The sequence below is a fragment of the Armigeres subalbatus genome, chromosome 2, assembly GCF_024139115.2.
Source record: "Armigeres subalbatus isolate Guangzhou_Male chromosome 2, GZ_Asu_2, whole genome shotgun sequence".
In the NCBI taxonomy this organism is placed as follows: domain Eukaryota; kingdom Metazoa; phylum Arthropoda; class Insecta; order Diptera; family Culicidae; genus Armigeres; species Armigeres subalbatus.
Genome location: NC_085140.1, coordinates 295,546,827 through 295,572,940, shown reverse-complemented (window position 1 = coordinate 295,572,940; position 26,114 = coordinate 295,546,827). Strand labels below are relative to the sequence as shown.

The 26,114-nt window shown below is 39.9% G+C and overlaps 3 protein-coding genes across 3 annotated transcripts; 1 reads left to right on the top strand and 2 right to left on the bottom strand.

Annotated features, from left to right (window-relative positions):
- The first annotated feature begins 270 nt into the window (after nucleotides 1-270).
- LOC134216558 (glycine-rich protein-like) lies at nucleotides 271-25,504 on the top strand. The gene is made up of 3 exons (XM_062695418.1): nucleotides 271-587; nucleotides 24,854-24,959; nucleotides 25,017-25,504. The coding sequence occupies exons 2-3, from the start codon at nucleotides 24,954-24,956 to the stop codon at nucleotides 25,362-25,364; spliced, it is 354 nt and encodes a 117-aa protein (XP_062551402.1). The 5' UTR covers nucleotides 271-587; nucleotides 24,854-24,953; the 3' UTR covers nucleotides 25,365-25,504.
- On the bottom strand, nucleotides 11,046-11,565 carry LOC134216557 (glycine-rich protein-like). Its single transcript, XM_062695417.1, has 2 exons — nucleotides 11,515-11,565; nucleotides 11,046-11,457 (listed from the first exon to the last, which is right to left on the bottom strand). Exons 1-2 carry the CDS (start codon nucleotides 11,518-11,520, stop codon nucleotides 11,110-11,112), a joined length of 354 nt encoding a protein of 117 aa, XP_062551401.1. The 5' UTR covers nucleotides 11,521-11,565; the 3' UTR covers nucleotides 11,046-11,109.
- LOC134216559 (uncharacterized) lies at nucleotides 23,709-24,858 on the bottom strand. The gene is made up of 2 exons (XM_062695419.1): nucleotides 24,308-24,858; nucleotides 23,709-24,250 (listed from the first exon to the last, which is right to left on the bottom strand). Exons 1-2 carry the CDS (start codon nucleotides 24,311-24,313, stop codon nucleotides 23,924-23,926), a joined length of 333 nt encoding a protein of 110 aa, XP_062551403.1. The 5' UTR covers nucleotides 24,314-24,858; the 3' UTR covers nucleotides 23,709-23,923.
- Nucleotides 25,505-26,114: the final 610 nt, after the last annotated feature.

The window sequence follows — 26,114 nt, the reverse complement described above, 5'->3', positions numbered from 1 at the left end:
ACCAGAAATTGTGTCAACTAGTGGTACTCCATTATCCTTACAGAGCTGCGGATCCTCCATCCCGTTAGACGTGGCTCCCTGCAAGTAGGCAATCTGCTGTTCGTCGTCGTCAACAAATTTCTTGCCTTGCTGCTACTATCTGACCTACTGCGCCAGTACCTACGCAGAGCGCAATAATGGTGTGGCAGTCAGCGATTCGCGATTGCCTTGACCGCGAATCGTCGTCAATGAAACGTCCTCTACATCGCATCGCGCCGTATCGATGGCCTCGTGCCAGTTATCGGATCTGGGTCTCGAAAACCTTGAGTGGCGTGGAACAGAACGACATCGGCTCAATACAGTCCAGTCAGTGTGTCAGGGATTTTGCTTCGCGGGAGAAAATGTATCAGGCTCAGTGCAACGCTAGAAGGTAGGAACGAGCAAACGTAGCGAGCTCGCAGTTCGCAGGCAGTTTGTCATTAGCTGTTGAACAACGACGCGGTTGTTATTGGGAAGAGGTGCCCCTTTGATCGTCGTCATCGTCATGGAGTGCGCAACAAGTGCAACGTATACTGAACATATTTCTTGTTGTGATGTGTGCGAGTTAGGTATTGGAACATTTTTCTGTGCAACTTTTCTTAAATGTAGATAGGTACTACGTTGCTTCTAATTTCACGAATATTGGATAGAATCATTATATAACAGTGCAAACATTAGTAACAGATGCTGAAAAAAATGTAAAATCGAATACCAGGTTGTTAAAACATACGAGCCCTTTCTGCCCATGATTTCATAGTTAGTCATAGATACGTCAACCATTCAAAATTTCAGCGAATTTACCCTATTACGCGTTCATTAGGTTATTTCAACCGCTGCAACATCAATACGTTGTAGGTATGTTTCAAAAATAAGAGTGTACGGGTTGAAATGTTCTAAATTAGCGATGTTTATCCTCAAATCGTTCAAAATATATGCTGCAGAGCAATGGTTGTTACGTCAACTAAGAGATCAAAGATACTAACAGTCAAGGGTGGGATTCCAAAAATTTACAAAAAAGCATCTCAGAGTTAAAAAGTAAGGCAATTGTTTGATTTTTTTTCTCATAAAAATGATAAAATAACAAATAGTACAACCGCATGTTATTTTTTTTATTTTTTTTTTAACTAATTTTATTTGCTAATTATCTAATACATGCATTCATCTCTTAGACTAGGTGTTCCGTGTTTTCTTAACACTATCATCCTTATTTGCTATGTTACGCTTTTAGTTATTATTAATACATTTCAATTGCCTCTGGCAGTTAGAATTTTTTCCTCTGGTTGAATTGAACCATGTAGGAATTACAATGTTTTCAACTTAAACTAAACTTAACCTATTTTATACTAAGGGTACAAGGAGTTAATCGTTGCAATAGAAGATTGCAACGATTTTAGTCTAAAATTGGAAATTATTTTGTTGGACATTTGTTGCAATGTCTCAATATTAGAAATTCTATGAAGTTCATTGGTACTATACCACGGAGGCAACTTCAGAATCATTTTCAAAATTTTATTTTGAATCCTCTGGAGTGCCTTCTTTCTGGTATTGCAGCAACTAGCCCATATTGGCACAGCATACAACATGGCAGGGCTAAAAATTTGTTTGTTAATCAAAAGTTTGTTCTTAAGACAAAGTTTTGATTTTCTGTTTATAAGTGGATATATGTAGGCACTTAATATATTTGTTACATTTGGCTTGAAGGCCTTCAATGTGATTTTGAAAGTTAATTTTGATCTAGCAGAAGTCCTAAATATTTAGCTTCGCTAGACCAATTAATTGGAACCCCATTCATAGTGACAATATGTCTGCTAGAAGGTTTCAAATAAGAAGCTCTCGGCTTATGTGGGAAAATTATAAGCTGAGTTTTGGAAGCATTCGGGGAAATTTTCCATTTTGCAAGTAAGTGGAGAAAATATCCAAACTTTTTTGCAATCTACTACAAATGACACGAAGGCTTCGCCCTTTGGCTGAAAGGCCCGTGTCATCTGCAAACAAAGATTTTTGACACCCTGGTGGTAAATCAGGTAAGTCAGAAGTAAAAATGTTATACAATATGGGCCCCAGTATGCTGCCTTGGGGACACTAGCCCTTACAGGTAATCTATCAGATTTAGTATTCTGATAGTTTACCTGCAGCGAGCGATCTGATAAATAATTTTGGATCAGTTTAATGATGTACAGAGGAAAATTAAAATTCATCAATTTTACAATCAAACCTTCATGCCAAACACTGTCAAATGCTTTCTCTATATCAAGAAGAGCAACTCCAGTCGAATATCCTTCAGATTTGTTGAGCCGAATTAAGTTCGTAACTCTTAATAACTGATGAGTGATTGAATGCCCATGGCGAAAACCAAATTGCTCATCAGCAAAAATAGAATTGTCATTAATATGAACCATCATTCTATTTAAAATAATCTTTTCAAACAGTTTGCTTATTGAAGAAAGCAAACTGATTAAGGATAACTAGAAGCCTCAGCTTGATTTTTGTCCGGCTTCAAAATTGGAACAACTTTGGCGTTTTTCCATTTATCTTGAAAGTATGCCAATTGAAAACATTTGTTAAATAAATTAACCAAAAGGATAAAGAGCTCTCAGGAAGTTTTTGATAAGTATGTAGAAAATACCATCATCACCCGGGGCTTTCATATATTTTAAATTTTTTAGTAATAGATCTCACTTCATCCAAATTGGTTCCCAACGAAGGGTCAAAAACATTCTCTTGATTGAGAATGTCTTCGAAGCTCCGTGTGACCTGATCCTCAATTGGACTAGTGAGACCTAGACTAAAATTATGGGCACTCTCGAACTGCTGAGCAAGTTTTAAGCCTTTACGCCATTTGTTAATAAAATTTTATTTCCTCTTTAAGCGCTGAATTGGCTTTTGAGGTTTTTAAGAATTTTGTTAATTTCCAAAAGGGTTTCGAACTGGGATCCAACTTCGAGACATTATTCTCAAAGTTGGTATTTCTCAGAATAGCGAAACGTTTTAATTTCATTTGCAAATCTCGCCAAATAACTTTCAACGCGGGATCGCGAGTTCTTTGGTATTGCCTTCTTCTCACATTTTTAAGACGGATCAGTAGCTGAAGATCGTCGTCAATAATAATGGAGTTGAATTTAACTTCACATTTCGGAATTGTAATGCCTCTGGCTTCGACAATTAAATTTGTCAAAGATACGAGAGCATTATCAATATCACTTTTGGTATCGAGAGGAATATCAACATCAAAATTCCTATCGATATACGTTTTGAGAGAATCCCAATCAGCTTTATGATAATTAAAAGTAGAGCTGATTGGATTATAAATGGCTTCTTGTGAGATTTCAAATGTCACAGGAAGGTGATTAGAGTCAAAGTCAGCATGAGTTACCAATTGGCCACACAGCTGACTTGAATCCGTTAAAACTAAATCAATTGTAGAAGGATTTCGACTGGAAGAAAAACAAGTTGGTCCATTGGGATATTGAATAGTATAATATCCCGCAGAACAATCTTCAAATAAAATTTTACCATTGGAATTGCTTTGAGCATTATTCCATGAACGGTGTTTGGCATTGAAGTCACCAATTACGAAGAATTTTGATTTGTTGCGAGTCAGAATTTGAAGATCAGCTTTCAACAAATTCTTTTGCTGCCCATTGCATTGAAAAGGCAAGTAGGCTGCAATGAAGGAAAACTGTCCAAAATTTGTTTCAACAGAAACTCCCAAGGTTTCAAAACTTTGGTTTCAAACGAAGAAAATAATTTATGTTTGATACGTCTATTAATGACAATGGCGACCCCACCACAGGCGCTGTCAAGACGATCATTTCTGTAGATAAAATAGTTTGGATCTCTTTTAATGGAGAGTCCTGGTTTTAAATACGTTTCAGTTATAATGGCAATATGCACATTATGAACTGAAAGGAAGTTGAATAATTCATCTTCCTTACCCTTTAGAGAGCGGGCATTCCAATTTAGAACTTTCACATAATTATTTGGATCCATTGAAACGGAGTCCGATAACAATTTTTTGTGTGTACTTTATACCAACCTGAACAGCTTCAGGAATGGTATTTGCTTTGAACATTGCATCAATCATGTGATGCAATTGTTCAGTTAAAAAATCAAAATCGAGAGCGGTCATGCTACCTGAATCGGCAACATGACCGTTATTTTCCGTTGGGACATGGGTATAAACCTCATTTTGAGAAGAGAAATTTGGTCTACCAGCAGCGATGTTTGCATACGTAGGTACATTGGAAAAATTGGAATTTACTGAAGTGCTTGCTACCCGTTGACGAGCGGCAAAATTTGTTTGTGAATTGTGGTGGGTATGAATTGCTCGACCGGTAACCGGTTTCGAAATTTGAGCGTTTGAAAAATTTCTACCCGTCGAATCTGGGATCCGATTGGAATTTCCGTCATCAATTTTGCACGGGAATTCAAAACTTTTTGCGTGAAGGGCATTCCCAGAAATTGGATTTATGATTGCCCCACAGTTTGCGCACTTAAATTTATTGAATCTTTCTCACAGGACATGCGTCCTTGGCGTGAGAGGTTCCACCACAAATCATGCATTTAGCATCCATGTGACAATGTTTGGTTCCATGACCCCACTTTTGGCACTTACGGCACTGGGTAGGGTTTTGAATTTCCCCAGGCCTGCGGAAATGTTCCCATGTAACACGGACATGGGACATAATACAGGCCTTTTTCCAACTTTTTCATATTATTTAGTTCACTTTTGTTAAAATGAACTAAATAAAATTCTTGAGAAATGCCCTCTGGGAAGTACCAGAATGGGATTTCTTTTCATCTTAATTACTTGGACTGGTGAAAATCCAAGTAATTGAGAAATTTCAATTTAATCTCATCCAGTGATTTGTCATCACTGGGAGACCTTTCAAGACGACTTTGAACAATCGCTCAGTTTTGTCGTCGTATGTGAAGAATTTATGGCGCTTCTCAGTTAAATAGTGAAGAAGACGTTTGCGATCGTCAAAGGATCCCGGCAAAACGCGGCAGTCACCCTTCCTAGCAATCTGAAATGAAACTTTGATCCCCTGAAGGTTACTCAAAATCTCATTCCGGAAGCCAGAAAACTCGGCAACAGATACCACAATTGGGGGAATCCTTTGTTTTTTCGCATGAATCGAATCACCTGGGCTAGAGGTAGATTCGATTTGCTCAATTTCATCATTAAACAAATCGAACTGATTGCTCAGTTCGATTGGAGAAGAATTATTTCCGATATTAGAGTTAGAAGGAATATCTGAATTCTCCAGCTTCCTTCTATTTTTTCCGCGCTTTGGCAGGACGGTCTTGAAACCTTGTTTCTTTGAAGGAAGTGGAGAATTCAGAGACTCCCTTCCTCTTGTTTTTGTTAATACTCATTGCTGAGCGTGGAGACGTGACCTTCTAAGAGGTTTTTCCCAGAACGGTGTCCCTGCAGGATTACCACCGCTTGTCGGAATTTTACTTCCGCAAACGGGTCCAACGTAAAACGAAGGCACGGGTCCTTGCAAAGATCGTAACGGGATCAGTGGGTACAAATAGCGCTAAGAAGCACCGTTGAAATTAAAATAGCTTCGGGTAGTATTAAAAACTTCCTTCCGCAAAGAGAGAAAGAACCGCACAGCACGAAAGCACGATGCGGTCTGAACCGCATGTTATTATTTTGGTTTGAATGGGATGGATATAAAGGGTATGGATAAATGACCGAAATAGTATCCCTATATAGTTGAGAAGTTCTTTTGACTTTCCTGAACAAAGGGTGTTATAGGCTGGGTGTACCAGTTGTGGCTATAGCACCAGTTGTCGCACTAGTGCTTTATATGCCAAATGACCAATCAAATCACCGCAAACCAAGTTTATATCGATAAAGCATATTCATATAACACGATAACACCTTTGATTTCCTCCAAAACAAGCAAAGCGTAATTGTAAAAATTGATTTTGCTTAATTTTCAACTTCCTTTGCACCAGTTGTCGTACTAGTGGTCCCAATTTGGCCAGTCCCATAAGAAAACAATGGGATTTGCCAAATAAGGAACCAAAATTAAGAATAGTGCCACAACTGGTGCATGCGTTCCTATTATGGATTAATCAATTTTGAGGATAATAACAAATTTTATTGTGGTTTTCACAGCTGTTTTAAGGAGCAGAAAGTAAAACCTTTCGCTTGATATATAAAGTCCACCCACATGCCTTTTACTTATTTTTTAAAAAAATAGTTGTTCTTATGTATGGCGACAATTGGTACACCGACCCTATATATATTATGCTGGTCCAATGCAATACAGAACGATTCAAAATGAAAGTTTGCACGTCAATTAAAGTCGCCTTTATTATGTGTTAAAATAATTTCGATCTTATGCTCGTTTGTGTACATTCCTATTTCTCACTCTCGCATCCGTTGTTTATTATCCATTGTTTTCTTCTACTTCAACGGCTCTAGACTCCAACTGGCGCTTGACCAGCTTTTCAATTTTGTATTCTATTAGCAATTCCACAGTTACTTATTGAAAGCATTTCTATGCCCGCCATGTGTTGCAAATACAATGGGTACACTATGTCTAGGAAGATGATGATATGTTGATACTTTACTACAAAATTATAGATTTTTTTTAGTGGGTAACATGGGTTTTGAATGCTTGCCCCTTTTTCTTTAGATTTGGGATTAAAATTTGAAATATGTACATTTTTAAAGTAATTTTTGATTTTTCTTCAACAAGACTTCAACAAGAAAAGTTTTGACGAATTTTATATCTTTGACGAAGTTTTAGAAGTATGAAACAAAACTCCATTGCCAAATTAATTTATCAAAATTTCACTTGAAAGTTTTCAAATTAATTCAATTCCTAATGATAGGTTTAGAAATCAAATTAAAAGGCAAATTTCGAAACCACTGACTGTTCTTTTTATTTTTTAACGTTTTGCTTTCTGATATACTAAGTACATGTAAAAGCTATATGTCCGCTCCAGAAACAAACCTTTTATATGAGGCACGGAGACCCATAGTGTTATTTACCAATCGACTCAGATAACACTAAATCAACCATTTAACGCCACAATACATGGTTTGAGGCCACGTCTCTCCATCCTCGGTTGCTCCCCATGCTCGCTAAGTCCTTCTGCATCTGGTCAGCCCAGCTCGCTCGCTACGCTCTACGCCTTCTAGTACCTGCCGGATCGGAAGCGAACACCATCTTTGCAGGGTTGCTTTCCGGCGTTCTCGCAACGGTGCCGGGCTATTAAGCCAAATGGCCATTGGGCCGAATGAGAAATAAGAAGCAAAACGTGAGAAATAAGAACTTATTCCATCTTTCTTCTTTTTTCTTGTTTCATTCTCATTTTTCCTTCTTTCTTCTTTCTTCTTCCTTCTCCCTTCCTTCTTCCTTCTTTCTTTTCCCTTCTCCTTTCTTCTTTCTTCCTTCTTCATCCTCATTATTCCTTCTTCTTTCTTCCTTTTCCCTTCTTCCTTCTACATTCTCCCTTCTTCCTTCGTCCTTCTTCTTTCTTACTTCTCTCTTCTTCCTTCTTACTTCTTCCTTTTCCTTCTTCTTTCTTCCTTCTTCCTTCTTACTTCTTCCTTTTCCTTCTTCTCTCTTCTTTTTTCCTTCTTCTATCTTTCTTCTTGCTTCTTCCTTCTTCCTACTTTCTTTTTCTATCTTCCTTCTACCTTTTTCCTTCTTTCTTCTTTCTCCTCTCTTCTTCCTTCTTTCTTCTTTCTTCTTCCTTCTTTCTTCTTCCTTATTTCTTATTCCTTTTTCCTTCTTCCTTTTTCCTTCTACCTTCTTAACTACCTGGATACCTGGTGGGCTACAGCGTCGATACACCTATGCCTGGCGTATTGTAGAGCTCCAGAATCGTCGGTCTTGGACGATGTTCCTCTAGTTTCCGCGAACGTCCAGGGCCCCCAGGTCCGATTCCACCACGTGCACCCAGCGTGTTCGTGGCCTTCCACGAAGTCGCCGGCCCCTATCTAGTTCTCTGTTGAATATTGTTTTGCTATTCTTTCTTCCGACATTCGCACTAAGTGACCAGCCCACTGAAGTCTGCCGTATTTTATACGATTCACAATATTTTCTTCTTTGGATACTTAATACAGCTCATGATTCATGCGTCTGCGCCACACACCATTTTCTAGTTTCCCTCCGAGTATTGTACGCAGCACTTTTCGCTCGAAAACCCCGAAAGCTCTCCGGCCCGCCTCTTTTAATGTCCGTGCTTCATGTCCATAAAGGGCCACTTGTAGAATCAAAGTTTTGTATAGAACAAATTTCGTTTCCGTCTGCATGATGCGGGATCTAAGCTGGTTACGTAATCCGTAAAAGGCCCTATTTGCAGCAGCAATACGTCTTTCCACTTCACGGGAAACATCATTGTAACATGTCACAAGCGTTCCAAGATAAACAAATTCTTCAATAACTTCAAACCCATCCCTATCAAGCACTACCTCTGCACCAACACCACTAGGTCTTCCCCTATCTCTACCTGCACCATGTACTTTGTCTTAGTAGAGTTTATGGTTAAGTCTATCCTCGCCGTCTCCCTCTTCAGTGGGACAAAAGCCTCCACTACTGCTCTGCGATCGATTCCAATAAGGTCGATGTCGTCCGCAAAACCCAGAAGCATATGCGACCGTGAGATGATAGTGCCGTTCCTCTGCACGCCAGATCTCCTAAGAGCGCCTTCGAATGCAATGTTGAATCAATCCGTCCAAGGTCACAAACGAGGTTGACACTTCGTCTGCAATCCAAATATTTGATTTCGAGCCATCCAGCGTTCCACGTATCAGTCTAATCAGTTTCGCCGGAAAACCATGTTCGCCGGAAAACCATCTGCCACAGCTCATTTCTCTTCACTGAATCGTACGCGGCTTTGAAATCAATGAACAGATGGTGAGTCTGCAAGTTTTACTCCCGGAAGTTATCAAGCATCATCCGCAGGCTTAACATCTGATCCGTCGTTGATCGGCCCTCACGAAAATCTGCCTGGTATTCGCCGACGAAGGACTTCTCAAGCGGTATCAGTCCGTTAAACAAGATACGCGACAGGATTCTGTACGCCGAGTTCAGAAGGGTGATCTCTCTGTAATTGGCACACTTTAGTCTGTGCCCTTTTTTATAGATTGGGCATATGAGGCCATCCAACCAGCCGGCAGGCAGTTCTTCATCCTCCCATATTTTCTGGAAAATGTAGTGCAACTGCTCACTTCCGTGTTTGAGAAGCTCGACCGGGATCTCGTCCTTCCCAGCAGCTTTCCTGTTTTTCAGCTCGTTTAGAGCCTTCATAACCTCGTCCAGCGTTGGTGGTTCCACAGCTTGACCATCGCCGACTGTGTCCATCCTGCTCCTTAAAACACCTTCATTTTCACCATTCAACACATCTTCAAAGTGCTCCTTCCACCTGGCTGCCACCATAGTCTTGTCTGTCAGGAAATTCCCCTCTCGATCATTGCACATGGCGGGCACGGGGGCAGTCTTATGCTGCGCGCCATTGACAGTTGCGTAAAACCTCCGCATACCTTCTTACTTCTTCCTTTCTCCTTATTTCCTATTCCGTCTTCCACCTTCTCCCTCCTTCTTTTTTCTTCCTTCTTCTTTCTTCCTTTTTTCTTCTTGGTTCTTCCTTCTCCCCTTCTTTTTCATTCCTTCTTCCTTCTCCTTTCGTTCCTCTTCCATATTTTGTCTTTTTCCTTCCTTTTTCCTCCTTCCTCTTCCTTCTTTTTTAAACCTGCTTCTATCTTCTTTTCCTTCCTTTCCCGAAAAAGTCTCCACTGGTCCACTGGATGTTAAGTGTCCGTTGTCTCATACTAGGTGTTTATGTGTTCAGTCTGTACGACCTCTGGTCGAAGACGGTGTTCCTGCCTTTAAAAAAAAAACATACCCTGGCCATCGTACCCTTCCAGCTTTAGCAACCTTCTGGGTATTGGGTTCATCGTAGAGTTGGGTGAGTCCGTTGTTCATTCTTCGCCGCCACACACCGTTCTCTTGCACACCGCCAAAGATGGCCCTAAGCAAGAGATCTCGAATACCCCGACTTCTTGCAAGCCCTCCTCGAGCATGGTCCAAGCCTCTGCGGACATGAGTAGAGGACCACCGGTATTATAAGAGTTCTGTACATGATTGTGTGGTGCTGGTGTGTGGCAAGCAACGTAAACATGATGGTTGATTCATATGTGCGATATTGAATTGCTCAATGATATATTTAGTGCGGGTTTGAATCTTTTTTGACCGCAGTTTTATCTGGATCCCGTAGTAGGCCCGACTTCCACAGATGATGCGCCTTCGTATTTCACGACTAACATTATTATCAGCCGTAATCAAGAATCCGCATGACACTTTCTAGTGCAATATTGAACAACAGGCACGAAAGTCCATCACTTTGTAGTCGCCTTTGGCGGGATTCGAACGAACTAGAGTGTTCGCCCGAAATCTTCACACAATTGTGCACATCATCCATCGTCGCTTTGATCAGTGTTGTGAGCTTCATGGAAAAGCTGTTTTCGTCCATGATCTTCCATAGCTGCGGGGCATATGACTCCTTCGGTAGCTGTTTTTCCTGATTCTGACTATCAGCATGTGCAGAAAATTGGCCAGCTTATCCAGGCACATCTTAATGAGTTCAGCTTGGACACCGTCCTTACCAGCTGCTTCCATCAACCTACTTCAGTTACGAGATTTTTCCGTTCTTCATATTATATATAGAGGTTTATCAGAGACAATTACGAAGATAAGATTGCAAACAATGAACATTCGGATGTTTCCTTGTTGATCTTTTCATGTTCACGATACTAAATAATGAAAATCTCGAAAAACAAAAAAATGGAAGAAAAATTTGTAATGTGTTTTCCGTTCAAGGAATAATTTGATTCCCAAAACTTTTGAAATAGTTTGCAAACTTTAACGAAATATTTATTTAGTTAAAACCCTCACTCTACTAATGATCTTTAAAGGACATAAAGCATGGTTGAAAATCAATTTGCTGATGAATAATTGCATTTCAGTTTAAAAAAACAATGCACGTGTTTTGCAGAATTCAATTTCGAATATTTATTTATTTACATATTTCACCACAATCATTGCTTGTCACATCCCATGTTTACAGCCAGTGCTTGTTATATCCGAGGCCATAACCGTATCCATATCCACCGTAATTCCACTGTCCATTGTCCACAATCTTGGCACCAACGACGGCCACCGGTGAAGAGTATCCCCAGCTCTTGCCATACGCGGGCCAACTTCCAAAAACGCTCGGGTAGGAGTACTTTCCATAGGCAACATCTGGAACCACAGCGATCTTACCGCCATACAAACCACCGTAGGCTGGCCAAACCGTACTGGACTTCAGTGGCCATGGGTTGGAATAGGTCACAACATCTTGAACGTACGGAGTGGGTGATGCATTGGCTACGGTCGCCAACGCAATTGCAATAACAGTAATAGCAAACTGCAAACAACAGATTGTAAATCGTAGTGCATTTAATAGAAAGCTCAAATTGATTACCTTCATTATAGCGCTGCGGATTTAGTTGGTTTGATCTTCGAGAACACTGCTGGTTGACTGGTGAAGAGTCATTTTCAGTGATCCATTTTATATAAATTGGTCAATGCGAAAAACGAGCACATTTTTGTGTATTGCTTGAACACATAAAATACTACCTTTACTTCAATTTTGCAATGATTTTTTTTATATGTAATCTTTTTTGAGTAATTAGTTTTCCTCTACTGTTCACCCCAGCACGATTCGTTATTTAATTTCCTCTAAATTGTTCGTCTAGTTTTTCGGTTTGATCACACAAAATCTACCTCCGTATTGTTTAATATTGATATACAGTGTGGAACAAGGAATAACTAGTAGATAAATAAATCGCGAACAGCTCAATTTATTATTTCAACATATATCGCATCCGCATGACTGATCTTGAAAACGATATGATTACTGTTGGTTGCCAGCAAAAGCAAAGAAATAAAAAGAACATTTTGTTTGTTGGCAATTTTTTCGCCACCGGTTAGTTATGACACTTCCTATCTGGAATTTGGAATCGATTAAATCAGTATAAAAGCAGACAGCTTTTAGACACATTAGTCAAATAACTGTTCTAATTGTTCAACAGATTCTACCAATCTAGAAAATGAAAATGAAGGCAATGAATAATATCAATTCTAATCTCAATTATATAACATTTTCGTATCATCCATAGGCTATCAATGTCATCGTTGCTCTGGTTCTGGCCATCTGCGCCAATGCGTACCCTTCGCCATATGTACAAGTTTTTGTGACCTACGCCAACCCACCAGCACGGTGTGGCCAACCTACGATAAGGTCATTGTCTAACCAAATGTTGCATATGAAAAGTTTACATATCCGAACGTGTATGGAAGTTGGCCCGTGTATGGCAAAAACTAGGGATCATCCATACCAGTTGTAACTGTCTGCGCTAAGGTTGTGGACAATAGCGGTTATGGATACGGACTGGGACGTAACAAGTATTGATATTAGTTATCATATCAATCTCTCTATTTTACCTCTTTGAAATGCTGCATTTTTTTAGTTTTCAACCTTCTTCTTCTTCTTCTTATCAACATTACATCACTGGGACAGAGCCGCCTCGCATCGCAGCTTAGTGTTCATTAAGCACTTAAGCACTATCATGAGGCTAACACGATAATACTTTTATGCCCAAGGAAGTCGAGACAATTTCCAATCCGAAAATTGCCTAGACCGGCTCCGGGAATCGAACCCAGCCACCCTCAGCATGGTCTAGCTTTGTAGCCGCGCGTCTTACCGCACGGTTAAGGAGGGCCCCTTTTTCAACCGTTTCTCTTAATTTTTGGTAGTTTGGCAAAACTCGCCGAGAGCTGTCCTCTAGGCGCAAATTCACTTGAAAATAAGCGCTAAAGTGTCTTCTTCTTCTTCTTATTGGCATTACATCCCCACACTGGGACAGAGCCGCCTCGCAGCTTAGTGTTCATTGCGCACTTCCACAGTTATTAACTGCGAGGTTTCTAAGCCAGGTTACCATTTTTGCATTCGTATATCATGAGGCTAGCACGATGATACTTTTATGCCCAGGGAAGTCGAGACAATTTCCAATCCGAAAATTGCCTAGACCGGCACCGGGAATCGAACCACCCTCAGCATGGTCTTGCTTTGTAGCCGCGCGTCTTACCGCACGGCTAAGGAGGGCCCTAAAGTGTACTTTTGTCAAAAAATTTACGTTGCCTGCGTTCTGGGGTCATATTGATTGTAGCTTCGTTCCATTTGTTCTGCTGTCCGATGCATGTTGGGTACAGAACTGCCAAGCGTTTGAACATGGGATATGAACTTTTCTTCCTCCCTTTTTGTGCAGCCACCCAGAAAATGAGTCTTTTATTCGTAATATTATTTTAAAATACAGCCAATTATGATATGTTGAATGTCGTCATCTGAATAGGTTGTTAGCACTCGACAAGGTTCAAGATTTATCTAAACGACTTTTGTTTCTAACATCAAACCGTCTCAACAAAATAAACTCACCCGTTTCCGGTCATGGCTTTCTGTTAGCTTTCATCTGACATATTTACTGATCCGTGAAACTGCTACGCCAATGCCTACTTCCCACGCACCATACAAAGAGACTACGCGCGCGCAACAAAAGCCCATCCCGCATTTAGTGTTCGAATGTCTAAATGCCACCAGCACAAGATGCTGCGTTATGCTGCTATGATCAGTGCGAGCTTACTGCGTGGTGCTACATGCTTGGGCAGATCGTTGTTTGAAAAAGACGATCGACGTCTTTTACCTACTACTTGTGAGCTGGTAAATTGAAGTCGCAAGTAAGCATACAATATTATGATTGGCGATCGTAGAAAGAAATTTCTGATTGAGATCTTTTTCGTTTTCATGTGAACAATGTTGATATTGTGATGATTGTTTTTGTTTCTTTTGCTGGCCATTTGATCGTTGATCAATAAAATCATTATCAACATTGCTTACAATCGCTCTTAATCAGAGACACTTTTTTTTATATAGATATACAAATTTGCAATTTTTTTCATTCAATACTGATTTCATGATCCATAATGATTTTAATACGAAGTGTTTTATCACAAGCTCCCTAATGATTTTGTTTTTTATTCAACGCTATGTTAATAGGAATTTAATCATCTACTTTTTATAGTGTTGATATAGGGTTACTGCTTCTTGCATACATAATATGTACTCACAAAGGTACCCATATCAATAACATACGAAAATGGAGTGCAAATTGTTTTGTTTACTTCTGTGATTTCTTTCAGCAGTGAGCAATTGAGCATGCACGATGAAAATTCTAATTTTTTAATCACACCCCCTTGAAGATGAAATAGAAACATCTCATCTCACCCGTTCCACGTCATGACTTTCTGTTACCTTTCATCTGACATATTCATTGAACCGTGAAATGGGTGCCACCAAGGGTGCCGTGCCACCATCTTTTCCCATTCATCTCGCCTTCGAATTAGACATTTAGACATCTGCTCATTAGATCACCATGTTCCCGCCTCCCATTGTTAACCGTTGCAACACGTTGGTCGATGAAGGGAGGAAAATAAAATTACTTTAAAATACTTTGTATACTGTAGAGAATAAGGCTTGAAGCCCTAGCGGTGTTTGTGACTTTCTAGTTAGAATTTTACTGAAGTGTAATTTAAGCAAATTTCATTTACTTTACACTAGAAATGCTTTTTTTTTTCTTTATTTAAGTGATTTTTTAATTTTAAAATTAAGTTCATCACTACACTAGAAAAGTAATAAATTCACGCAAATGACACTTCAGTAAAATACTAATTAATTTGCCGCATAAACTCAAATCTTCTCGCGGCTTCTACCAAATCCGTATTTAATTCTAAAATAACTAAATGAGTGTCATAGTTTTTCATTGTAAACTGTGCCACCTATCTCTAAATTACTGGTTTTCTAAAAACTGATTTTCCTAGAATTTCTTGAAGTTGTTCTTGATTTATTTTTGCCTTTATCGTACAACAAAGTTGGACCAGAAGGCTATATGATTACTCCAAAAGCGAATTTTTGATAGCACGCCCGGAGGCCGATAGTGTTATACAGAGCCTAAAATATTCATCTTCATGAAGCAACTTCGGTCCGAATTTTGACAAACATCGCATGAATATTCAAAACATAGAATGACATAGTCAGACGACTACTCCACGAACTCATTCATTCGACTGTCACTGAATGTGTTTACTATGTGCAGAAAAAAACATAATAATCATTGTTTATGTTGATGTTTACCGCTGAAAGTGCCTCGCGGATGGAAATCGGATTCAGTCCTGTGTGATAAATCACTTTACTCATTTGAAACGTGTTCAGATTTCAGATAATTTATCAATTTGTAAAATGTGCATAAATATTCAATGACTAATATTCAACTGACTGACTATTGACTGTCCAGAGCCGACTATGAATGTGTCGGAAGTGAACTGACAAATGAAGAAAAATGGACTTCACTAAATATTTTCGATTATTTTACACTCTGAGTGTTATATACCAATCGACTCAGCTCGATGAACTAAGTTGATGTCTTTTTTTTTTCTTCCTTAGCAATGGAGGGGGAATCTGCTCAACAGACATCCTGGGTTGTTCAGGAAGTGCGGGGTTAGGGATCACCTCCAACAGCAAACGAGGGAGGCAGGACTACATCCCCGACCCGCTAAGCCGTTTCCATAGCCGCCAAGCCCATAGCCCCTTCGGTACAACCAGAAAGTAATGCTTCAAAGGGGGGCCAGTGCACAACGCACCCTCGAGGTTAGCTGCGTGTCCTTGCAGCACCGAGCATCGTAACTCGCTTTTTTAGAAGAACACCATGGTATCGTGCCAGCGCGTTGCCGGCTTTCCAGGTGGCCTTACCACGCCCTATGTCCTCGGAAGGTGGGAAGGGTCGACTTCGCGCCTGCTTCCCTCTGCACGACTGGTATAAAGAATGATGATGCCGCGTGCACCCCAAATTGACCTTTCTGCGATAGGGCTTATTCGCCAGCACACAGAGGGACTTGCCGACGCGAGGCCTACGCCTGCCCCAGCCTTGACGAGGACCCCTTTCCGTCCTCGGGCTCGGAACCCGCCCGGTTGACCGACGCCGCGAAAGCGACGATACCATGTTGTTCTTCGCGCGGCCATTTGTTCGATAAAAGGATCGAGTTCGACCACAGGGCACCGGTATGATCCATGAAGCCGACTCCGAACCCTTGGACCGCCTCTTATTTGCGCCTGAACTAGCCATATTTGAGTCCACGCGCCACCTTCTGTGTAGCTCCGAGACGATTTGAACGATAGCCGATAAAACGGCGTTCCAGCCAACTTCATCTTTACACATCCTCCGAACTAGCTTGTCCGGGATAGTGTCCAGACCACATGTGGCAAGCATGTGGTCACGCATTGCACGAAAACGTGAACACACGAACAACACGTGTTCCACCGTTTCCTCTAAACCTGCGCACACCGGACACTCGGGCGAGGCCGAGCAAGCCAGCTGCATTACCTGCACTGTGATTTTGTAGCACGCTTAAACGCCGGGCACATCGAACCCCCCATGGGGTGCTTGCTGTTCACAGCTTTGCTGGAACAAATCAAACAATTGGGAGCGTTCGTGCAGCATTGTGCCTTATGTCCCTCCAATCCGCAGCGTCGGCAGAGATTGCTTCTGTCAGGGCCTTTGCAGTCCCATTGCTTTTGCCCCGGTTCCAGGCACTTGAAGCAAACTTCGGGTTGCTTGTATATGCCCACAGGGCATACCGACCATCCCACCTTGACGCTCCCTAACTTGACTACCTTGGAGGCGTCCGCTGCAGACAGCCGAACCAATGCTACCTGCGTCCCTGCTGGACCTTTCCGTAGCCGAACGGCTGCGGTGGTCGTCTCCACTTCACACTGTCGCCGCAGTGCCGTGACGAGCTCTTCGACGTCAGTGATCTCGTCCAGGTCTTTAACCCTTAGATTCACCTCCGTCGTGAGTGCCCTCACCTTGACCGTCTCGCCTAGGACCTCCTCCGCCAACTTCTTGTAGGCAGCGCCCTTTCGCAAGACGCCCCGCTTCAGCTCGAGTATCATCTCGCCCATCCGGGTACGTCTTATTCGACGTACGTCGGCGCCGAGATCACCGAGCTTGACGTCACTCCTCATCGCCTTCAAAACATCCGAGTACTTAGCCTCGTCCGTCTTGATGACTAGGCATCGCCCCTGGAGCGATTTTCGCCTACCCTAGACTTCTTGCTACCCTCATTCGCCTGGGCCTTCTTTTCGGCCCTTGACGTCTATGGTTTCCTCTTGTTCTTGACCAGGGTCCAGGAGGCGTCATCCCCCTCTATTTCCCTGGTCTGGTGCGGCTGAGAGCTCTCAGCCTGCCGTAACCCCTTACCACCGTCTTTCCTGGGTGGATGGACTTTTCCAGGTCCTTCCTCCCCCGGTTTTGGAGGTACCCGGCCGGGGTTCAGCTTCCCAGCCCCACTACCCTTGTTCGGGGTAGTAACCCTCCGCGATTTGGAGCGGCCCCCAGGGAGCTCATCCCCTGGAGATTGTTTCCCCCTTTTTTATGTCTGCTCCGTTTGAGCAGTCACCCCCGACGTGCCCGCGAAAACTTGAACCTCAGTCTGGGTAGACTTTTGCACCTCCGTCTTCGCTGTTCCATCGCCACCTCGAAGGCCGAAAGCCCATCGCGTTTGCGGTTCATCGCCCTCACAAGCCATGGGCCGTCTATAACCACTACCGGCGTAGCCGGGGAGAAGCATAAGTGACCCACGCTGGCGCTGCGCACCGAGCTGCTGACTATTGCCTCTGACCTCCTAGGTGGAGACCTGAACAACCCACCTCTTGCGAAGGGGTTGTCGTCTACACTACTACCACTAATTGAAAAATTGACTTGGTTTTCCATTTTTGGTCCCACCAGTTGCTCGGGAAAACAGGTCCACCACGCCAGAGCCCAGCATGACCCGGTAAGGGACAATTACTGTGGAGGGTTCCCTGGTACTACAGGCTCCGTTAAAGGCCTAGCCTATTATTTCATCCCCTTGCCATGCATCCCTCGGCACGGGTCGCTTAACGCCTTGGAATTAGGGGTTAGGACGATGGTCCCGTTGGTCGCACCCCCTCATTCTAGCTGATGTCAGGAGCACAACAGTACCCAGGCTACACTACCAGTAAGTACAAAAACCCTTAGCTGGCGTTCGATTGTCATCGGAAGATCCGTGGAAGCGTGAGATTGGAACTTGTGAGGACCAGAGCTGTGTAGGTCGCTCCTTCTCAGACGTCAACTCACCATTTCGCAGCCCAGGTGATGACTGTATGGTGATGTCGCAGGTGATGTCTGTATGTATGTATGTATGTGTGTGTGCGTGTATTTGTAGACAAACTTTTTGGATCTTTGTCCGAATTACTTGCAAAAGGTTTGCAAAAGTTTATAAAGTTAGTAAAATCCTTCAAAAAAATTTTCCACTTCAGGAATTCTCTCCTGGAATAATTTAGAAAATTAAGTCATTAATTCCTTTTAACATTCTTCCACAGATTTCTTCGGAAAATCCTCTGAAGCGCCTTTGTGAATTCATTCGAAATTTCAATGCGAACTTCCTTTTGAAGGAATTCTTGAAGCAATCTTCGCAAAAAAGGGAAATTGCAAGGGAATTCCAAGGGATTTTTTAATATATTTTCGGAAGGGATTTCCTGACGAATTACTGGAAGAATTTGTTTGATACTTTATTGAAATAATTGCTGACGCAATTCATTAAAAAAAGAAGGAAGGACCTCCTAATTCAATTCCGGCAGAAATCCTTAAAGCCTTAAAGCATTTTTCAAAGGAATTCATAAATGGAATTTTCCTGAAGAAATTTCGGAAGAGTTTCCTTAAACAATTACCATAGCTATTCTTAAAGGAATTTCTGAAAGATTTTTGGAAGAAATCCCAAAAAGAATCTTGAAAGGAATTCTCGAAGAAATCCTTAGAAGAATTTCTGAAGGAATTTCTAGAGGAATTTCCGAAAATAATTCGTCAAAAAACTCCTTCAGTACCTACAGCACCTACGGAAATTGTTTAAGGAATACCTCTAGAAAGAAAATTCCTTTGAAATTTACCTCAGGAATTACTTCAGAACTTCCAAAAGAAGTTCTTTCGAAAATTCTTCTAGGAATTCCTTCGATCATTCCTCCGGATTTTTAGCAACCCTTACCGAAATTCCTTTATACCTTCGGAGATTCCTTTTAAAATTCCTCCGGATTTCCTTTGAGCATTCATTCAGCCTCTTCTAAAAATCCTTTGAAAATTATTTTAGGAATCCTTCGTAAATTTCATTTGTCCTATCTCCATTTCATTCTTCCTTACTTTTCCGGAAGAATTCTTCCAACAAAATTTTCAGAAAAATTCCTGCAAGAATTTTATATTATTTTACTAAAGGAATTTCTGGAGAGGTTTTCCGAAAGAATCCCTGGTGGAATATTCAAATGAACTACAGGGGGAATTTTATAAATTATTCCTGAGGGAGTTTCCAAAAGAATTTCTGAAGGAATTTCCAAATGTTTTCCAGAAGGAATTTCAGAATGCATTCTTGAAGGAGTTCCCGAAGAACAACCTGAATAGATTTTGATCAAAAATTTCTGAACGAATTTCTGAAGGTACTTTTATGAAGGTACACCTGAGTCTTTTTTTACACGGGGGATGCGTTCCGTGTAAAAAAAGTTTTCAGTTCAAATTCCGAAAATCCGTGTAAAAAATGTTTTATGATTTCTCGACTCAATTATGCAAAATGCAGCAACTTTGCAAAAATCCGTGTAAAAACAGAATCGGGTGTATTAAATTTCCATACAAATGCCTATTAGAACTTTCATATTGATTTCTAGATTTTTACACACGTAAAAAATAACCTTATATATAATGGCAAAAAACCATTCAAAAATACTTATACTCTTCATTATGCCACCTAATGAATGATCCCACATCAAAAATCTAATAACATTCATAAATTAATGAAAAGTGTAAGTTTCGGAATGTATGTGACTAATACGATGTGTAAGTTTTTTCTTATACATTTCTCGCTTAACTTTTCAAAAGGACCTAACCCAAGTAACAATTTCCATGCTTCTTGGATTTATTTAATTCTTATAGAAGATTTATAATAGCAATAACCCTAGCTAGTTGCTCGGTTTTATTGTCGCTCTTATTGCTATCAATAAACCTCTCATAAACATACTGAAAAAGCTTCAAATGCTAAACGCCTATTGACCTTATGAGCTGCTTTACGGTTGTGATGAAGACCATAATAAATCCCATTTGCAAAACTCGTACAAATCCACATTCTCTGGTCGTAATATGGTCAAATGAATAACTCTAATAAAAATATTTGCATTGCAAAAAGTTTATAACAGTGTTTGATAAGAGCAACATTTTTATGATGAAAATTTATGATGGCCATATTGAAAACGAAGAAGCTTTTTCATATAAATGAAATTTATCACTGAAAATTATGATTAGGCGATGTTTTTACCAAGCAAAACACTTTTTTGGCAATTTATTTGCATTACAAATATATTGGGGTGGAATATCGATAGAATCGGTGACGATTTACGAGATTTCCGTAATGATTATTTAAAATGTAATGACCAGAATTACGTTATTTTGAGGGCGCGTGCTGTTCAATGTTATTTTTTCACTAACTTTCACCATGAAATCGAACGCGCACCTTATTTCGATGGTAGTGAAATGAAAAAAAAACAATCCTGAAAAAATATTATTTTGCAGTCATCCTCATCATGATTTTCATCAACAGTTTATTTTGTTATTATTTTGCTGTTTTGTTTCTCTTTTCAATAGCGACATTTTTGACAGCTGCCGCAGCCAAATTCCCTTTTTTGCGGGTGGTTTAAAAAGGGTTTCTAAATACTTTTATAATAGGTTTATAGTGGTTATTCAGAGTGGGTCACTTGGCCATATCCTTATCTTATAGTGGTCATTAAAAGGTTGTCGTGTGGTAGTGGGTTTTATTGTTAGATCTTAATATTTGATCTTGAGAACCGTTCCTAGAGCGGAATAAAACTTGAAATGTTACTTGGGAAGTAACATTTTTTTCATGAATTAATTTGAACAGCGCAATCAACAGAAAAACATTAAAGCTTTTGATTGCAGTACTCAAATTAATTCATGAAAAAATGTTACTTAGGTCCTTTTGAAAAGTTAAGCGAGATATCATTAAGTGATTGCTTTGGCGAAAAAGTATCAGAAATATTAATAATAAATAACATTAAATTTTTTTACGTGCAGGAATTTACAAGAAACTCGTGCACAAATTCGTTCAGGGACATCTCAAAACATTCCTTCATGAATTCTGCCTGAAATTTCTCCGGGAATTACTTCGGAAATTCGAACAGTAGTAAAACAATGTTTTGAAACTGAAATTAAGACTTGCAAAAAAAAAACAAAAATATCGGTAAGAAAATTATTTTGAACTTGTCATAACACGAGTTTGTACAATCCCATTTAATTCCACCACTTAATTGTACCTTGACAGATACGCATTTCGACCTCAACAGTAAGGTCGTCTTCAGTGTCTCGTCAAGTACGACGAGTCGAGTCAAGTACGAGACACTGAAGACGACCTTACTGTTGAGGTCGAAATACGTGTCTGTCAAGGTACAATTAAGTGGTGGAATTAAATGGGATTGTACAAACTCGTGTTATGACAAGGGAAGACAAATATCGGGATTGCAGTCGATCCTTCATCCTGCTTCCTAGGATATTCCCAAGAATTACTTGGGAATTTTCTTCAATAGTTGCTTCGGAAATTTGTCCATTACTCATCTAGGGTGATTTTTCAGAAATTTATTCAAAAGCTTATTCGGAAAATCCTCCAGACATTTTTTTTTTCGAAAAAATACCATCAGGAATTAATTCGATTTGTAATCCAGAAATTCCTTGAGCCATGCCTTCAAAAATTTCTCCAGGAATTTCATCATGAATTTCTTCACTCTTCCCAAGGGGTTTCTTCAAAAATCCTCCGCAGAAGAATCTAGATTTTTTTTCAAAAACTCTTCAAGTTATTCTTTCGAAAGTTGCTTCAGAAATTGGTCTAAGAATTCTATTTGAAATTCCTCCGGAATTTCCTTCAGGAATTCTTTTAACTATTTTTTCAGAAATTCTGCCAGATACTTCACCAATGCTCAAGAAATTATGTCGGAGATAGATCGAGAAATTCTTTGGAAATGCATCAACATATTCCTTCGAAAATTCCTATAGGAAAATCTTGAACAAATCCTTAAGGAGTACTTGCGTTTTGAGAATTTCTTCGGAAATTCCTTCCAAGTTTTCATCGTTTTTTTACCTAATGTTTAAAAAAAATTGTTCGGAAGTTCTCTAAGAAATTTCATTGGAAATTCCTTTGGAAATTTGGTCGGTTTCCTACGGAAAATACTTCGGAAAAACCTATGGGAATTATTTCAAGGAACCTTCCGAAATTCCTTTAGGAGAACTCGTTCGGAAATTTCCTTACGATTTCTTTTGAAAACTGATTTAGGAATTTCTGTGGAAATTGGTTTAGGGATTTTCGAATTTTCTTAAAGAAATTGTTGCAGAGATTATTACAGGGATTTCTTAAAAAAAATCCTTTTGGAAACTCTAGGAGGAAATTCTTTCGAATTTGTTCAGGAATTCCTTCGGACATTCCTTTGGAAATTTTATTAGAAATTCCTAGAGGCCTACGAGGGATCCTCCTAAGCCGTACGGTAAGATGCGCAGCTACAAATTAGGATCATGCTGAGGGTGGCTGGGTTCGATTCCCGGTGCCGGTCTAGACAATTTTCGGATTGGAAATTGTCTCGACTTCCCTGGGCATAAAAGTATCATCATGTTAGCCTCGAAGCGAATATACGAATGCAGAAATGGTAACTTGGCTTAGAAACCTCGCAGTTAATAACTGTGGAAGTGCTTAATGAACACTTAGCTGCGAGGCGGCAATGTCCCACTGGGGGATGTAATGCCAATGAAGAAGAATATGAAGAGGCCTACGAATGGCCCTTAATTTATTTATTTTTTTGATGGAGTTAGGGGAAATTACGGCTTTGGCAGGTTTTGTTCTATTATTGGCAGGGGGTTTTCTATAACCAATTACATATTCTCAAATTTGGCCTAAACATTCTCTGCATATCAAAGAATTTCATAAAATTTGGTCAACAAAAACCCCCTGACAATAATAGAACAAAACCTGCCAAAGTCGTCATTTCCCCTACTTCAGAAATTATTTTAGGAATCATTCGGGAATTCCTGGCGTTATTTTCCAAATTATTCCTGGAGTGAATTCCGGGAGAAGTTCTCAAAAGAATTTCTGAAGGATTTCCTAAAACATATTCCGTAAGAAGTCATGAAATCAATTTTCAAACAATTTCCTAAAGAAGTTTCCAAAGAAATTCCTGCAGAAATTTCCGAAGAATTTCTCCCAAAGTGACATCCGACGCTTGAATAACTTCTGTATGTATTCCTGAGGAATATCCGAAAGATAGTCCTTAGGTGTTTCAGAAGAAATTTTACAAAGAAATTTCCAAATAAATATTTAAAAGAATTTCTGACGAAACTGTTAAAGGAATTCGTAAAGGAATTTTCGACATTTTCTTAGAATTGCTTTTCAAATTTTCTTTGGGTATTTCCAAAGGAATTTCACGATTTACATCCAAAGTGAGCAGTGAAAATAAAACGTGATAAAACTGAGCCAACGCCAATGAAATCAACAGGAGGTGAGGTGAAGGTGATCAATCGGCCCTAAGCTCAATTTGTTTTAACGAAAGCAGTATCACTTATTGGAGGTTAAGTTGTTGGATAGTGAAATATGATTTCCAATAAAAAAAAAATTAACGAAGGAATGCACTGTGGAATTACTTCTTTATTATAAGAAAGGAAAAGACATGATAACTAATACCAATAGTTGTTATGTCCCAGTCCATATCCATAACCGATATTGTCGACAACCTTCGCACCAACAGTTACAACTGGTACGGATGATCTCCAGTCCTTGCCATACACAGGCAAACTTCCATACACGTTCGGATATGCGTACTTTCCATAGCCAACATCTGGTACGACAGTGACCTTATCGTCGTACAATCCAGCGTAGGTTGGCCACACCGTGCTGGTCTTCAGAGACCATGGGTTGCCGTAGGTCACTACATCTTGAACATATGTCGAAGGGGACGCATTGGCGCAGATGGCCAGAACCAGAGCAACGATGACATTGACGGCCTATGAAGAATACGAAAATGTTATACGATTGAGATAAAATTCGATATTCTTCATTACCTTCATATTCGTTTTCTAGATTGAAAGAACCAGAACCTATTGCACAGTTGAAACAATTAATTGATGTGATGTGAAGTATGTAAACCCGTTTGCTTTTATACTGTTTGAATCGATTTCAATAGAGATAGGAAGTGTCATAAATACCCGGTGGCGAAAAACTGGTCAACAAACACAATGAATGATTTTGTTCTTTTTATTTCTTTGCTTTTACTAGCAATAATCAACAATCATATCGTTTTCAAGATCAGTAACGCGGATGCGATATATGTTGAAATATGAAGTTGAATCGTTCGCGATTTATTTATCAACTATTCTTTGTTCTACACTTTATATCGATATTGAACTATCTGGAAGTCGAATTTCTGTGATCAAACTGAGCAATCAGACAAACAGTCTAGAGGAAATTGAACACAGAATCACAATGAAGTGATACCAAAAAGTTTAAATAGGTACTGAAAAAATAATCAAAAAATGTCATATAGGTAGTTAGTACTTTATATGTACCAGCAGCACTAAGAAATTGCTCACATGACTCTTCGTTTATAGCATTGACCAATTTATATAAAATGGATCACTGAAAATGACTCTTCACCAGTCAACCAGCAGTGTTCCCGAAGATCAAACCAACTAAATCCGCAGCGCTATAATGAAGGTAATTAATTTGAACTTTCTATTAAATGCACTACGATTTACAATCTGTTGTTTGCAGTTCGCTATTGCTGTTATTGCAATGACGTTGGCGATCGTCGCCAATGCATCACCCGCTCCGTACGTTCAAGATGTTGTGACCTACTCCAACCCATGGCCACTGAAGTCCAGTACGGTTTGGCCAGCCTACGGTGGTTTGTATGGCGGTAAGATCGCTGTGGTCCCAGATGTTGCTTATGGAAAGTACTCCTACCCGAGCGTTTATGGAAGTTGGCCAGCGTATGGCAAGAACTGGGGATACTCTTCACCAGTGGCCGTCGTTGGTGCCAAGGTTGTGGACAATGGACAGTGGAATTATGGTGGATATGGATACGGTTATGGCCTCGGATATAACAAGCACTGGCTGTAAACATGGGACATGACAAGCAATGACTGTGGTGAAATATGTAAATAAACAAATATTCGAAATTAATTTCTGCAAAATACGTGCATTGTTTTTTTTTTACTGAAATGCAATTATTGTAACTATAATCCGTCGGCAAATTCGTTTTAACCAATGATGGAATACATTACGGAGCTGTGAGTGACACAAAATCTGCTGTTGTAACAATTCATTTCTACTTTCGAAATCAAGAGAAGTTTGGATGACCCAGAATGCCTTCAGGTAACAAAACAAAAATTTCCCAACTGTTGATCGCAAGTTTTAAACTCAAGCACAGTTTGATGTTAATTTGACTTCTTGGATATATTTTGAAAACAATTGAAATCATTTCAACACTTTCAGTAAAGAAAAAAGGTACTGTAGGGACTGTAGATTGTAAGGTTAGAAATTAAATTATGTTATGTTAGATTTTTAGTCATATGATGATTTATTTGCTTGGCAAGATTGGTGATGATCAAACCAAAGTCGAATTATTAAACGTGAGATCTCAATGTCAATCCCGACATACAAAAAATAAGACAGGCTCAGCACGATGATAAGCATCAAGTTTGAATATAAATATGTGATCTTCGCACAAGCTGAACGAAGACGATGCTTGACATGTTTTAGCATGCCTACTTTTGTACTCCACCACGTGGCGATAAAATATACGTCACTTTTGAAGTGTCATTTATTTTACGAACCTACGAACCTACCTTGTCTTCTGCTTGTCTTGAG